General features: G+C 39.0%; 1 protein-coding gene across 1 annotated transcript in view; it reads left to right on the top strand.

Moving 5' to 3' along the window:
• Window positions 1-16,984, top strand: part of SLC49A4 (solute carrier family 49 member 4) — a 71,552-nt gene that overhangs the window by 25,644 nt on the left and 28,924 nt on the right. The window contains exons 3-4 of the mRNA XM_059852730.1: window positions 7,856-8,118; window positions 13,591-13,720. Coding sequence (XP_059708713.1) covers window positions 7,856-8,118; window positions 13,591-13,720 — 393 coding nt within the window. The remainder of the gene's footprint in view (window positions 1-7,855; window positions 8,119-13,590; window positions 13,721-16,984) is intronic.

Here is a 16,984-nt window from a genome sequence, read left to right as displayed (position 1 = left end):
CTCCTGTCCTGGACTTTGGCCATGGTACTGTGGGTGTCATCCACCTGCAACCAGCGTGCCTGTTGAATTAGCAATTTACAGACCCTCTGTAAATTCTTGGAGTACATTAAAATAATCTCAGAAAGGGCTTTGTATTGCAGCAGTATTTAGTGGGCAGCACTTCTACAAGGTCTCAGTTAGTGCAAGCCTGTCCTGGAAGGGAAGAGAATTTATATTCTCTGTGGGATATTTAGCTTTATCTCATATAATGGCAGGTGGTATCCTTAACTGTAGAATGCTTTTAATTTTTTAATCATACTGAGCCCTTTGCCTTAGTTTGTGAGTCATATTATGGTGGCTAATTTTTGTCCTTAAAGAATTCATATTAATCGAATTTATATTGAAGTTGCTGCATTATAATCAAAACACCCTCTTGCTCTTTCACTCACTTAAGAAAAATTATTCAGGAATATTTAAATAGGTCTTGTTTATCCCATTCCTTAATTTGCTACATCTCCTGTACACTCCTACTCTTTTACTAAAAAATCCTACTTAGGACCTCTTTTGTACTAAGTAATCCTAATCAGCTTTCTCCCACAGCAGCCCAAATAGCAGCCAATCCTGGTGCACTTCCCTGATAATTTTTTTCAGTATGTTTTGCCTCATTAGTCCATAATGTAATTGCCTACTTCATGTTTACAGTGTTGTGTACTTTGGGTCTGTTCGTATTTGATGAGCATGTCCTCTATTAGTGTTGCTTTAAATATTTCTTCTTTTAGTAATGGGTTTGTGGAGTTGGTTAGTTTTAAAAGAAGAATAAGAAAACAGAACTTAATGAAAAAGCCCCTCAGCTTTGACTTTATGTGCCCTTACCTTTCAAACCTGGATAAAGTGAAGAACCACCCCCCACAGGTGTGTGACAGGTGTGATGGCTGCACAATAACACAGTGTGAGGATGCAAGGGAATTTGTCACCTCAGTGCCAGGGGGTCTCCCTGTACACCCACCTCATCCCTTTCCTCTGTCAGGATGTGTGATGGACACCTCAGGCTCTTTACCTGAGATTGCTGCTTCCTCTCCTTGCAAATACTTGTCTCTCTCAGCGGGCTCTCAGTAATAAGTTTTGGAGTAACTCTGGTTTTCCAGTCCTTTAATCCCAAAACTTGCCTGGGATGGAGATGCTGTGGTCCCTTCTAAATCCACTCCCATGATGGTCTGACTGACTGTGCTGAGGGGTAAAACATGAGCCCAATTCCTGATGAAAATGACTAAATGTGCATTTCTAAGTTTTTCTCTTTTCTTTTTCATTCTATTTCTGGAGATAATGTACCAAACAATGACTCAGGCTTTCTGCTTTTAATAATATTTCTTACTGATGGGGAAAAAAACAGCTTTAAATTATTCCACATATCAATGGTCCATGCATCAAAAACAAGCTAAAAAAATGCTAATGGCCTCAATCCGTGAATATCCAGAAGGCAGAAAGCTTTTGTAGTATAAATATATCATTTAATGAAAATATCGAAAGGAAGTGCATTTCCATGAAATTCATCTATAGAATGTTATTTTTAATAGATGAATTCATTGCTTTACCCAGAGGTATTTTTCTTTCCAGTCTTTTTCCAGACATAGAGCCTTGGTGTTCTCTCTTTGGGGTATAAACAAAACATCATTTGCATTTGCCATACAATGTAGCAGTGAATTGCAGTAAAGCATGAATTTGACCTCCCTAATTTTCTTTGCCCTAAATGTGCCTGAAAAAGTTCCTCATACTAGGAGGTTTTTTTGTTGTATTTATTTTTGTGAATTTAAAGGAAAAGCTCTGTCCACTTCTAGTAGCTTGATTGTGAAGAATCAGAAGTGGTTCTTGACAAAACTATTGTTGCTTCCCTCTGAGGTATATAATCAGTCTCCTAATATATAATGTGGGTAAGTCCATGGCTTTTTATGTGCCTTTTTCTGGGCAAGCAGTTTCCATCAGTACAGACACTCCAGAGTAGGAGGTATTTGCTTGCTTTGTTGCCATGTAGTGACATTAAATTCAATAGCACTTCAAAAGTTCTCTGAAGTCCTCCAGTGGAAGGGTCTCTTTCATTTGCTTCCAGGAGCTCCCACAATGACCTAATCACTACATAAACCTATTTGTCTTCCAAATTAGTAAGAGCTGAACAATCCACTTGTTTCAGTGAATGAAACTGTCAGGCATGTGAAAGAAATATTAGCTATCCATTTCTATAAAACATCAACTTCTTTATCCAGAATTGCTTTTTGCTTTAATTGTTAGGATCAGCAGTTTATGTAGTAACCTTTTCCATAGGAAGTGGCACACTGTAGCCCTGTCCTCCTGCAGAATAAGCACTCTCCGTGACTTTGTTGCTCCTCACATTTTGCCCAACAATGGCAGAACTGAATTGCAGTTTATTTGAGTTGTATTTGCAGAGAAGTTTGAAAAGTGACTAAGTGGTCAATTCTCATGGTAGCGAGTGGAAAAGCATGGTAGAGGTTTCATGAACAAAATCTGCACCAGAACCTCCTCTTCTCGGGGCTCTTGAAATGAGCTCTACTTCCTTCTAAGATGAAAAGGAATTGAGTTTTCCAGTCTGGCTGGGGTCATTGCGTTTAGAGAGTCAGAGCAACACCCTGGGGTTGGCAGCCCTGTTCTTCACTGTGTTGTCTGCCAAAGAAAAAGTGAAAATGCTTTTTCCACACTGTGAGTCAGGTAAAATTCTGATCCAACTTCTCTAGTCTTAGCCTTCCCAGAAAAAGTTCACTTAACATATCTTAGAACTGAACTTATTTTAGTGTTGTGGGTTTTAAATCCATTATATCAAAAGTAATTTTTGAGTAAGTAGTTCCTCTTCCAGTGTTGCCTTTTTTCCCCCTCTGAGAACAGAAACTAATGAGATTTTCTTTCATTTAAAATTCTCCTAAGTCCAGGCATTAGACACACAGTGGTAGGAACACTAAATGTCTGGATTTTTTACCTAGAAAAACCACTTATGTAACACACAGCTTTTAAATAGCTTAACAAATCCAGTACCTGATGTGACTGTGACCATGCATGCAAAGTTTCAACTTGTACAAGGAGAAGAAGAAAAATAAAGCTGACTGTAAATGGAATTGCTTTCCCATCTTAACTGTATGGTATTATCATCAGTCACTAGAACCTTTTTCCAGTGTAATCTCAGTTTTTTCATACCCAGTTTGCTCAGGTATATTGTATTCCAGCATTTATAGCCTTACATGGTTTTCTTTGTTGCTGCGTGTTAGGATATTTCAACAGTGGCTGCAAGAAGTGAGTAAGGAAGGTAGAGCCAGGTCAGTTCCTGAGACTAGTATCAAGTCTTCTTAGGGAAGTGGTGAAAACTGCATAAAGTTATTTATAACATGACTTGATAAAAAAAAAATTGGGAAAGATGTGACAGTATAGTACAAAAAGAGTTTTTCTTCTCTAATTTCTATTGCTGTATTGGAACTGTCCCTTGTACTACATTTTTGTAGTTCAGAGGCCAGTTTAGGAACAGAAGTGATCTTTATCTTGTGCAAAAATATGTGTGTTTGTCCATATGTGTATTTTCTTAGATACATAATGTAAATATATAAGTTACTCATTATTGTGATGCTCTGCCATGTGATATTTCACACTACCATTTACCATCAGTCCTCAATTTTTTTTTTTTTTTCTTTAAAAGGGCTCATAACGGGCTCATGTTCAATTGCAAATTACAAGTTTGGCAGAGCACATCAATTCATTAGCAGGGAGGTCAGATGTGCAAAAACCTTGACATACCAAAATGAGTCCTGACCTGGTCACTGAGACAGTTAGAAACAAAATATTTTAGATAGATGTTTACTTCCCCAGTTTTTCTTTAAGTTACAGTCATCAATTATTTTGTTAAGTTGAGAATGAATTTCTGGTGTAACTTTTTTCCAATTTTCTCTTTCATGATTGTGATTAAAAAGCCTTCTGCTCGTGTTATTTTCTGTCATTTGACCTCAATAGCTTTCTACTTTTTGATACATGAAAATAATTAAATGATGATTGGATAAATAACACATCTGAAAACAGCACTGAGAAAATAACAGATGAACATTACACTTGATAGTGCAATGAGACTGAGAAATGTTTTTCCATCTGGGTAAGATCCTGAGCTAAAGTTTTCATCCCTTTCCTCAGGAAAAAGAAAACTTGTGCAGAATGAAATTGGAATAGTGATGGAGAAAAGGCAGTTCCTCTTTGCACCTTTCCAGTAGCAGAAACAAGAAGAAAATCAGGGGATAACAGAAACAAACCTCTCTTGGTCTTGGAGCAATTTTTAGCACTGATGGTGTACGAGAGGAGACGCACAGGCTATGAGACCAAAATCTATTGCAGTGCTGATAAGATGTTGTAGCAAACAGCAAAAAGCCACCAGTACTGTTATGTTCATATTTTTCTGTCAGGTGGAGCAGCTGCTACATACATCTCCCAGAGCAGCAGCTTAGTAAATGCTCTGAATTGCATTTTGAATCTCTCATCCCTGCCTCTCTGGGGAAATGAGTTAAGGATGTGCAGAAGAACCATGCAAATAATCTTTTTCTCAGGAAAAAGTAGCTTAATTCAAGTCAGTATTTAAAAAGAGATAAAATAGGGTTTAAGCTGTTATCATATGCAGAGATACTTGAGGTAGTAGTCTGTCTATTGATGGCAATTTAGTCTGAAAATAGTGTTTATTAACTCAAATATGTTGGACTTGAGAAATTAAACAATATGAAGATAAGAGATGCTCTACCCTGGATGATAATATGAAGCTTGGTAAATGCCAAAACCACAAATCTGTGTGAACAGAGCACACAAGGCAGGACAAGGGTGGAGAGACAGCAGCCAGGAAAACACCAACAGAGTCTTTGAGAGAGGCAAAATTGGCTCACCCTGTGGAAAAAAAAAAACAAAACAAGAAATCCAAAACAACAAAGACAAAAAGCTAATATAGAAATAAAATTCTGGATTAAGTTGCTACTTTCTCCCTCGGGATCTGCAAAGTAAAATTAACATTTGTTGCTCCCTTTGAGTATGATTGGTTATAGAGCTTTATTCAGATGATGGAGTTTGATAGGCATAATCTAAATCTGAAGTACATGGCAAGAACATGTGTGTGTAATCGTCAAAATATATAAATTGGGGGCTTTTGTTTGATGCTTTGAGTTTTTTGTACAAAACTTTTCTTCTTCTGTCAGATGAAGTGCCTACATGACCACAGATGCTGCAGAACTATTGTACTCTTTTCTGATTTTACTGAGTTTTATTTGCCTTTGGGATGACTACAGAGGAGGCATATTTGGATTAAAATAGTAATACCAGAGTGGCATCTGTGAACAGAAGTGGTAGTACACCTAAAGCTATAAAGGCTATTTTGTGGTGACACAGTTTTCCAAACATACTGTAACAAGAACATAATTAAGGCATTAAATTCACTTTGGAACAGGAGGACATACTAAAATAAAATCATTATATGTTGCAGTAGTTACCTCACTTGGTACTGAAATGCAGTTGTTTCTGGGGATGTGCCGTAGCTCTGCAAATACCCTGGAACATTTTAGAAGTTTGAGAATAACTGCAGTGACATAAGTAGAATGAAAATACCAAAGTGCAAAAGGATACCTTGGTTTGTCCCAAATATACTGGAGAGTAACCATGGGGTATTGATGTAATGTATCCTCCAGAAAAATACCAGAGCACTGTTTATATAGTACTTTTTCTTTATTTACAATTATTTCATTTTGGTTTAGTGTGTGTGAGAGTTTAACAAGCATTGACAAGGCCTGACCATGCCTTGGTGATGTCCATCTGAAGCACATTATCAACACCAGTTATGAAATCTGCCATTTCTGTGTGAGGATTTAAAAACATCCAAAACCAGTGAATTGCTTATAAGTAAGAGTGGATATTATTTCTGTACTAGCTCAGAAAGAGTTTCCTTTAGATGATATATAATAATGCTTCTTTTTTGTGTATTTTTATAAATTTTGTTTGAAAATTTAATTTCCAATCCACTGAGAATCAATAGCATCTATTCCTTTCTATTGCAATCTATCTTGTTAATTCCATAAAGAATCTGTAGGCATTTCTTTTGCATATTGTGTTCCTTTGTGTGCTTTAAAAACTCCTGCTACAGTGTATATCCAGCCATTTGTGGCTTGAAACACTGCCTAAATGCTGGCTTATGTTTCCCCATTTTCAAGACGGAGCTTTTTATGTCTCACAACTCAAATCTTGCAGCAATAACACTGAGTTCCTGCTATGGCTAGAAAAACACCACCCATTTGAAAATATCATCTGCCACCATTTTATTGCACAATGAATAGATTTACGTTGGAGGGTTGCAGTATCTCATGTGACTCTCTAGCTGTTTTTTAGACATGAAGTTTTATATAAATTCTGAAATTGTTTTGCATTCTATGGCTGATTACTTTTTGGAAAAGTCACAGTGGAAGGTATCTGACTGAATTCCAAATGTAGGAGACTTCAAAAAGTCCTTTCTGTATTTGTTCATTGTACTAATATTAAGCCAAACTTTCAAGAGACTTCACTGCTTGGAAGTACTATCTCTGTTCTGTCACCAGCCTTATCTGTTAAATCCCAATGAGTGTGAAAAACAAGAAAAATCTGGGTTTACTTGGCTGTTTCAGCAGTATGTTGAGAATGGCCAGATTGCTGCAGAAGACGACTCTCTTGGAAACCCTAGCAGCCCGGCCTTCTCATCTGTAGGCACATAGAGCTCATCTGAGTGTGTAAATAAAAATAAATAATGCAGTGAAAAAATATGCAGAGTATTTTGCTGAAGTGTTTCAATTTTGGATTTGCCATAACTAATTTAAATCTTCCATTGGGATTTATGCAGGCAGGAGGGTCAGGCTTACAATGTTTGTAATTTAAAGCTTTTCTCCTACTACACCTTTTCTACTTTTATATCCTGTCATGATACCTTTTTGCTGCAAAGAAGGTCCCTTTTATTCCCTTTTCCTTTTCTGCTTTGAAGAGAACATTTACTTCTCTTTTTGTATGAGGTAATGAGATCAGAGTAGCTCCAGATTCTTTCAATCAATCTAATTTGGCTTCTTTTGGTGAATAGAATATCCTTCTTTTGCACAGGCCTTTCATTTCTTTGTGCAGCAGCTCCATCTCCAGCACTAGGTACCTGTGAAAAATGCGTATTTTATGATTGCCTTTTCGCAAATATTAAAATGAATATTATATGCGTTATGTTAGAAAGTTATGCTGTGTTAATTTTCTTAAGTAGTGTGTTAAATATAATTTTAGGTTATAACATAGTGTTAAAATAGAAACTATGCTATGTAAGATACTTTTTTTAAAGAAAGGATTTGCAGTGAGATAGCAGCCACAGGACACCTAAATCTTTCAGAGAAAAAGAATTTATTGCTTTCTTATCAGAAAAAACTAACTTCTTCCCACTTCACTCAGCCCTGGAGATGCCGTTAGGATTAAGAGGAAGAAGTTGACGGTGACCAGACAGAATCCTGTGTTTGAATGGAATTTATGCATAATGTATGAGATGTATGAATATGCAACAGGTTATTATTTTTAAGGGTTAACCCTCTGTTAACATGTGCCCTTTTTCGGGCTTGTGCTGCCCAGAAAAAGGTACCCGGCCGTCCGTAACTCTTTGTTTCTATTGTCTCATATTGTCCTAATCCAAATTGTCCAAGTTATTATTACTCTAATTATATTACTATTTTTATAACCATTTTATTACTATTAAACTTTTAAAATTTTAAAAACAAGTGATTGGCGTTTTTCACAGTACCTCACGTGCCTATTTAATCAAGAATTAAATAGCGGTTCTCACGCAGCCGCGGCGGTCTGTTCTGTCTTGCAGGCTGATCCACGGAGGGCAGCTGTTGAACGGGCTGGCGGGGCCCACGGTGATGAACGCCGCTCCCTTCCTTTCCACCACCTGGTTCTCCCCGGACGAGCGGGCCACGGCCACGGCCATCGCCTCGCTGCTCAACTACCTGGGCTCCGCCGCCGCCTTCCTGGTGGGGCCGCTGGTGGTGCCGCCTCCCAACGGCACGGCTCAGCTGGCGGCACCCAGCAACACCCAGCACATCAAGGACCGCATCGAGGCCGTGCTCTATGCAGGTGCGGGGCAAGCAGCGCCTAAAACCACCAAATGTGCATGCTTTCCTGCGTGCTTGGTGCTTGAGAACCACTACCCTCTAGTGGCTGGTTTGCACAGGATCTAGTCTGTGCCTAGGGGAAGATAATTAAGTCAGGATTAATTTTTTAAATAGCCTTTTGTACAGACTGACTTGAAAAGAAGTAGTTCAGTTGTTTGTATCAGCTGATCTTGGGAGAAATGTCTTGGAGTTTCCCTGAGCTTCAAAACTGGTTTTTGCTCTTTGAATTTTCTTTAAAGATATATTTCCATGACAAGTTTGCTTTCTTCTACTGTTCCTGTAAGGATGGAAATTCAATAGTCTTTTAGCATGAAATTCTATTCTGCATTAACTGAGCCTTAATTTATGACCTGCATGTGCCTTTCACATGTGATTAGATAATTAGTATTTCAGAATCTACAGAATCAGAAACATTGAAATTAAAACCCGATAGATTTTGGTTTTAGCTAAAACCACATAATTCTTACTGGTGAGCAATTTCAATGAAGTGACCACAGTTTAGTGGAAAAAATCACTGATATAAAATTCATCTGATAAAACTTGGGTTTTATACCCTTGCTCTTTTTATTACAATGGCTTCTATGCCTCTTCCTGTCACTTGGAAAAATTAGCAGCAAACTTTAAGGAAACTGAATTGGTTAAGTGGTTAAAGTGTCTACATTCTAATTTTTAGTGAATATAAATTGGTACAGTGTTAAGAGTCGCACATCTGATAGGGGTTTTCCCCTCTTATAATTGCATCCTCTGAAATCTAGCCAGGAGTTAGTCCTAAGTGTTCCAGAAGTCCTAACAAATATATGCTGTGTAGTTTATGTGGAGCTTTAGTGGATTCAGTTAGCTGTTTGTGATCATTTATTCCTGGACATTATCCTTATGGAAATTTGTCAAGTTAATATTCCTGTTGGGTGAGGGCCACTTTAATGTTTGTTTTAAAGAAAGTGCAATAGAATTTGGATCATGGCTTCAGCAAGTATTTTTGAGTAAGCTACTTTTTACTGGACTCAGATGGAACAACAAGGAAATTCAGGTTTGGCTAAGCCTTTTTCACAAGTAAATAGGTGTTAGGCTCTGAAAATCTCATGGCAGATGAAAATGTCTGGTGTGGAAGAAGGAAAAATGAAAGCAAGTCAGGTTTTGTCCTGAGGAGCAGTAGATAAGGGGAGGAAAACCCTAGCAATTTGAGAAGTGCTTTAGCTCTCCCTCCACAGATTTTCCATGGAGAGGGAAGAATTCATCTGCCTAAGGAAATACTGTGCTGTGCTTGAAACCACTGTTTTGAGTCTGGTAGCAGTAGAAATGTTGCCTTCAGCAGTGCACTGGATTCCCTTTCTTTTCTGTTCTCTTTCGTGAGGTTTTCCTAAGCATTTCCTCAGAAACAGGGGTGGATGTTGCCACCAACATTCAGGTCTTGCCTGCCTCATATCTCAGCATGGCTCTTTCTACCTTTCTGAGCTGGCAAGGGTGTGGGAACACCCTTGTAGACCTGTTTGGGATCACTGGTCCCAGCAGGCAATGATTCTACAGCAGCTCTTCAGCTTCCTAGGAGTTGTGTTTTGTGGGGCATCTGTATTTCTCACTTAGTATTTGAAAGTGCTTTGAACAGAGATAGTTTCTTTGTGCTGGTGTTTGTGTCCTATGGGATGTGTATTTTCAGGAGCTGCAAACCCTGTAGCTGTTCAGACAATGACAGAGAGCTGCTTTGTGAACATTGCTGGCCTGCAGTGAATCACAGTAATGATGGAAAACCTCCAACTGGTTTAAAATTGCAAAGAACTGTCAAAAGAGGAGTTTGCTTTGAATCCCTCATGGGATTTGTTCTGTCTCAGCTTAGCCCTGTTTCCCTGGAGAGCTGAGGGCACAAGGTTCTTTCTGACTGCTTCCCTGTGCTCTCTTGTGCCCTGTGGGGTCCAGAGGTGGAAGGACAGCTGCTTCATGGTGGGTAACAGTGAACAGACAGCTCTGTTCACCTGTGGGACAAAAAATACCTGGTAGGTATGGTAGGGTACTGTTTGTCCCCTTAAACAGCTGTGCAGAAAACTAGGCTCAAATTGACTTCACAGATTAGAAGTAAAGGTTTTGCAGAATGTAGAAGAACAAGAAGCTGGACCCAAATGTCCCACTTTCCCACTTGTTCAGCCAGTGTGGTCAGGTTTGGTATGACTTGTTCTTTCAGGTACTATGGGAAAGCCAGTTTCACAGGGTAAGCACTCTGCATTTCTAATAAGCTTGTTGCTTTTGTGTGAGCTAGCATTAAATAAGCAGCCTCCAAAAGTTAGATGATGTCTTTTAAAAGACAGTAATGATGTGAATTGTTAACTTGGGATCAGTTGTGTGCCAACAGTGTGCAAATTTTCCAAGGACTTAAGCTCAAACATGACTACGAAGCAATAAGCCCATTCTGAAATTGCTCTGTTAACTCCAGTCTCTTCTGTGTTTTAATAAATTGCTGTTTCTTTATCTCAAACACGGACTCAGAGCTCAGCTGAATTGCCACAGCCTCTTCCTGTGTCGTCTGTGTTGCTGCACATTCTGGTTCACAGCTCAAGTAGTACGGATGTAGCAAATCAGGATTGAATTGTATTACCTGAATTGTGTAAGGAAATGAATTATTCCAACTGCAGCCAGAGCTTTTAGCATTGTGCTTTCCCAAACATCAATGTAAAATTATTAGTTGTTAAAAAAAAAAAAAAAAGAGGGTATGTGTGTAAGGGGCCCTCATGCACCCTGGAATATTTCCCACAGAACAAGGTAGGGAGGAGGGTTTCTGGAATTGAAAAGGTTTTTGTGCTACGAGTAGCCTGCCTGAAGGAAAAATACTTTGTTATCAAGGAGTCTTGAACCTCTTTTTTTTTTTTTTCCTTTCTTTCTTTCTTTTTTTTTTTTCTGGTCTGTTTGGGGTTTACACAAGCATCATGGTGCCTGCTTCCTAGGCTGAGATGCAGGCATCTCTCACGTCACAAGTCACTGTGGTGTGGTACCCAGCTTTTGTGAAGCATTACAGTTTCACTCCTCAATAAGTGGAGGAATGTGCACGTATCTGTGTCTCTGCACACTAATTTATGAGTTGCCCCATTTCATGTGCTTTGCCTTGTTTGAGAGCATTCATTGCACTTTTGAGAAACTGGCAGCTTCTAAAGAGGAGCCTCTCTCTTGTGACTGCAGCTCCCTCGTTCTCAGCATTGACCTATTTCTTACCTTCTCAATTTTTCTTACTTTCCCTCACTACTTACCTGCCCAGGAAAAGTTTTAAATTGTATTCCTCTTCCTCTAGTCTGGTAAATTAAATGATGGAAATAAGGGTGTGGGTTTCCTATTGAGGAAGGATTTTAATATGTAAGAAATCAGATGTATTTGGCAGTACCTGGACTTTTGATAGAGGTGTAAGTATTGTATACAAAGCTAAGATGGCACTAAAACTCAAATTCTTCAGCAGAGGAAGATGCTTTTGTTTCCACAGTGAATTTGTCACTTTTCATTTGGGCATGGAGCAGAGCTATCTGGGCAAATTTGTTAGCCTGCAAAGTATAAGACTGGGAAATATTAAAGAGTTGCAAGAAGGTACTACAAGGACAACACTCTGAACTTAGTAATTTAAAAAAAAAAAAAAAAAAGAGGGTTACTGTACTGCTCCTACTACAGCAATTTGACTGGTAGAAATCTTGAGGTAGTGCATAGATGAGACCCCAGATGGACACTTGTTAGGAAATATTTCTGTAATTTAAATATTTCTGTGATTCTGCAGAATAAAACCTGGCCTTTCCCCTTGTTTTGCAGTATGACAGTTAAATACTAAGTACCTTGGACAAAATTGATGGGATTGTGTGATTACATTCTTGATTGGCTATACCTGTCTGCAGTCTTAAATCTTCCTTTAATATGTGATTAAAATGTGTGTAATATGTATATCTAAAAACCTATCTGTAGACTAGAGGCAGGAGGTGGGGGAATAAAAAGCTTTTACTAAAGAGCTGTGTAGAGTCATCCTGTAGTGACAGAGCATCTCATCCCTTTCTTAGGTCTGGGGTGATCAGTTACTGCCATTTCTTTATTCACTGCTCATGGTCTCCAAAACAATGTGCACAGAGATAGAAATTAATCTATTTTCTGAAGAGCAGAGGAGTGAGAAGATCTAGTTTAAGTGCCCTTGGCCCTTGAAACATGCAGTTACACCACAGCAGGAAAAGACACACCACGTAATTCAAAATGAGTCCTTTAGTATTTGATGATGAAAAATGGCATTGTCACACTCCCGATATGCCTTTTTTCCCGTATGCCAAATAGAAGCATTCATTTTCCTCCTCCATCTCCAGCTGATCCATTTAGACTCTGAGTGTTATTTACTTTTCAGTTTCCTGAATTTGTTTTCTTCTAGTTTAGCAGAAGACCTGGCAAAGTGCCATGTTCATATTGATTTATTAAAAAAGAGAAGAAAAAAAAGAAAATTAAGGCAATTGAGTATCCAGCTCTGCTGGAATTTATTTGTGCTGTCAGTGAACACTTCTTTGTTATAAGATCACAAGTTCTTTTAAGATAACACACTTCAGCTATACATTTTTCTCTCTATCAGCAAAGAATCTTGTTTTCAAAGGCAATAGGAGAAGTACTGGGATTGAGGACTGTGGAGAACATGATATACATTGTAAAGGGCCTGTAAAACAAATTAATTAGACTGACTGTGGGTAGAGTTGTTTCTCTTCAGAATGTCTGCCCATGGGACTTAGTGTTTTCTGTGAAGTGCTCATCACTTCTCAAGCTCAAGTCCAAACTTCTGCTATGAAATTTTTCAAAGATTTGGAATTCCTGCTGCTAAACAAGCAGAGCATCCACAAACAGCTGTATTCTTTCTTTTTCCCCCTCTTACCTGTACTTTTTCTATTCATGAGCCATGGCTGCTTCTGCACTTTGTTCTTTATATTCTGTTGCCATGTAGTACTGTTTGTGTTGGAACTGCTGCCTTGCTTGACCTTTTGTTTGCCTTCATCATCTTGTGCAATGAATAATTGTTATTCCATGCCCTGGGGCTTCCCCAGTCCCATCTGTTTCAAGTCTCTAGCATGCTGTTACCTGCACTGAGTTACTTCCATCGAAAGGAAACGTGGCCAAATCCTCGTATTGCGGTTCTCTCTGAAGAGAAAAAGCAAAAGCTTTCCTTTTGCTTCCCTGAGTTCTCTGTGTGTGAACCTTGTTCTCTGCAGCACCTATCACTAGAATGGACTGCCAGTCTCACTAATTCTCTATCTCAATTTGAAATCTTGTTTGGGGAAGGAGAAAGAAATTCCTCTTTCAGGTTACGGAATTCTGTTGTCAGGAGCAGTCAAGCACTTGTGATGGGATTTATGTCTCAGAGGCTGGCTGATAACAGCGCTGCAGTGAAATAAGTCTTTCAATGCTAACATCTGTTCTTGGTTTTGTTTTTCTTTACCCTCTTGTTTAGAATTTGGAATGGTTTCCCTGATATTTTCTGCAGCGTTGGCCTACTTCCCCTCGCGCCCTCCATTCCCCCCCAGCGTGGCTGCAGCGAGCCAGCGGCTCAGCTACAGGAGAAGTTTTTGCAGACTCTTAAGGTAGGACCTCACTGGGTTTCCACTTCAAAGCAGATCAGTGCCTAAGTAAATAAAAACAAGTGTGCTTTAATCTTCTCATTGAGCAAACAAGTTGGTTTGTAGTACTTTTAAACAAAATAAAATTAAATATTAATGTCAAGACATAAAAGGATGCTAACTGCTAAAGAGCAGACATTAAATTTTAAACTACTGTGTTTATCTCCACTCTTCATGCCAGTCCTTCAGCACCAGCAGTGCTTTAGTCATCCTGTTAGCATGGCTTTTCTTATGCAATGCTTCTGTTACATCAGGTTATACAAGATTGTTAAAAGTGAGCAGTGAGAAAACAGTGAATAACACTGGGAAAAAGTAACTTCTAAGTCATTTTTTTCTCTGCTTATTATATTGGAATGAATTTGGGGTTTACTTGTCTTTTGAAGGATTATTCGGCTTTCCTTCAACTGTAGAAGCAACGAACTATCTAAAACTGTTATATGATCTATTAAATCTCATTAATTGTACATTTAAATACAAAGTGGGAATAGGAAAAATGTCTTTAGATGTGTTTCTGGATAGGCTCAAAGGTGAGCCAGCTTGCTTTGAATTTTTAGGTTAAATAAAAAGAGAGGTTATAAAGAAAGTGACAGTATTTCAATTTCTCCCTCTTGGATTCTTTTGGTAAGACACAGTCCCACTTCCCCCAGTGTTTGTACAAGTGTCTTGTGCAATGTAAATATGATCTGAGAGGAGCAGCTAAAGCAACTGTAATATTAAGGGTGAATAATTGTGAAGGCCCGTGCCCTGTAGATGATACTGCCCAGAGGAACTTCTGGGGCAAAGAAGAGCTGCTCCCCTGGTACGGAATATGACTGACTTCACTGGGAAGCTTCTGACTCTTGCTGTAATTGTTGAGTGATGTAGGAGCTGAATCTGCATATAAAGGGTTGCTTGAAGCTCCATAATTGTGCAGCTTTAGGCATTTAGTTACTACAGGACTATTGTGGGCTGTACTTTCAATAATTGTATTTAGAGGCAGTGAAAACAGCTCATCCCTTGTCACTGGGTTTTCTTCTGTTTTTGGAGGCTTTTTTTTTTCGTTTGGGGGAGTAAATAGTTGGCAAGATGCTTAATCCTGTGTGTTCATCCTGGAGCAGGCTGGCACTCAGGAGGTGTGAGTACAGCTGGGTGGTTAGTCTGCTAAGTGACCTATTCAGGGTATTAAAAAATAGCAGTTCCCTTAAGGACACTTATCACACACAATAATGCTGTTCTGCACCCAAGCTGATGTGCTGTTAGACCCTGCCTCAGGGCTGTGTTGTAAAAATGTTGCTGTTGAACAGAAATCCAAACAGCAACTGGCTTCGCAGGTGAAATATAAAATTTTAGTTTTCAGTGCTCCATTTGGGAGTTTTATAACCATTAGATTCCGTGTTCAAAGTGTTGTAAACAGTGGACCTGAGACACTGGTAAGGTCAGGATGTAAATAGCAGAGCTGGCTTACTGTTAACAATAACCAATGAAACTTAAGAAAACAAACTGGACTTTTCAATAATGAATATAGTTTACAGTGTCTCCAAGAACGAAGAGGGCTTTTTTAAAATGTGGACAGGTAGATAACTAAATCTCTCTTGCCTCGGGTCTTGCATTCTTCCATGCTACCCTTTATCAAAGGCACTTTTTCATTCCTCTGTACATGAAACAATCAACAGTTCATCATTAAACCCACTTGTCTTGGGGAGCTGTTCAGTAACAATCTGTCATGCAAGGGAGTTTTATAAAAGAAAATTGTATCTGCCATGCTTCAAGAGAAATCCATCATCTCGTTCATTAGGCTTCTAAGCTCTGTTGCCTGCCTAATCTAGGCTTCATCTTGGTTTAGAGAGACTTTCTTTAGACTTGGTGGTGTAGACTGAAGGTAACCAGCAGATGAGTACTAGGAAATCATTATTTCCTTTAATTGTAGACTTACCCTTTGGTGTAAGAATGTGTGTAAGGCATTCAGGATGTGTGTGAGCTGGTGGGCTGACCCAGCAATGCACCAGATACAAGCATGAGAACTGACATGTTCATAATTTTCCTGTCTTCTCCACCAAGCTGCAGTTTTATTACTTCAAAATAAAGCAACATAGCATAACTTTACCACTGAAGTCACTGACCTTTTCTCCTTGGACACCAAGGGGATCTGTCACATCCTTGCAACTCCCACACTCCTTCATGCCTTCAGGTCCCTTGGCAAGTCTTCTACTTGAGCTGCTTCTTGAAGAGTTATTACACCATCAACAGAGGTCAACCATCCCCTGTGAGCCCTTTTTGGGGGACTTTCTTAGGACCTTGATTCTTCCTTCTGATTTGGAGGGTTCCTGCTTCTGACAGATTGTAACAATTAGTTGATGTCTCATTATCTCCTGATACCAACTCTCTCAGTCTGCGGTGGGAGACAACAGATTGATCGTGGATTGGGAGCTAAGCCCAAATCTTTTAACAGTCTATCACACACTGTGACAAGTGTAGTTTGAATTTCCATTAGAAAATGTGTGGTGCCCTGTCTCAGTTTCTTGGGTGAAGCAAATATGACTTGTTTTTATTTCCCCAGTTCAGGATATTCCACAAACTTCAATGGAAAAAATTCTAATACAAGTAAATGTATTAGAAACATTAAAACCAGCGTTAAAAAAATGTGTTGTGATTTTTGTTATGAAGTAATAAGATACTTTTAGCCAGTTACATGTCTTTTGTATTTTCTAGGGACTATGTAAGCAATTTTGAAATTTTGTATCAGGGGTTTTATGCATCATTATTGCTTTAATGACACTTTCATCAACAACACCATCCAGTAATGGAAGCTGCTCAGAATGTGCCTGATGTTAATAGGCACTGTCAAAGTTACTCTGAAAACGATGACTGACTTTGATGGGGCTCCCCTCTGAACCAGCCTGTCTTACAGATTCTAGTGGCGTTAGGTTTCTGAAAAAAATTCAATTCATATCCCAGCAGAATGGTTTAACAGGGAGGCTAATTCTGATATCCTGTCATTGCTGATAGGATGGAAAACAGTGTGGGTTCAACAGCTGATGGTGTGACAGACAGCACATTTTTCTACTTTCAGTAGAGCAATTGCAAAATTGCAAAAGCTGTGCACAAGTGACTGGAGCCATGAAAAGTGGAGCTGCTACTGAAGATGTGTGTTTGGAATGGCTTTAGCCAGCACGAGGTATTGCTGGGCAAGGGGGCAGAATGACACCTGGTGATCAGTATCTCTGTCACTGCCAGGCTCCCTTTCTCCTG

Source organism: Haemorhous mexicanus, chromosome 8 (assembly GCF_027477595.1).
Source record: "Haemorhous mexicanus isolate bHaeMex1 chromosome 8, bHaeMex1.pri, whole genome shotgun sequence".
NCBI classification, from domain to species: Eukaryota; Metazoa; Chordata; class Aves; order Passeriformes; family Fringillidae; genus Haemorhous; species Haemorhous mexicanus.
Note: the sequence above shows the minus strand (reverse complement) of the source record. Positions and strands in the feature narration are given on the sequence as shown.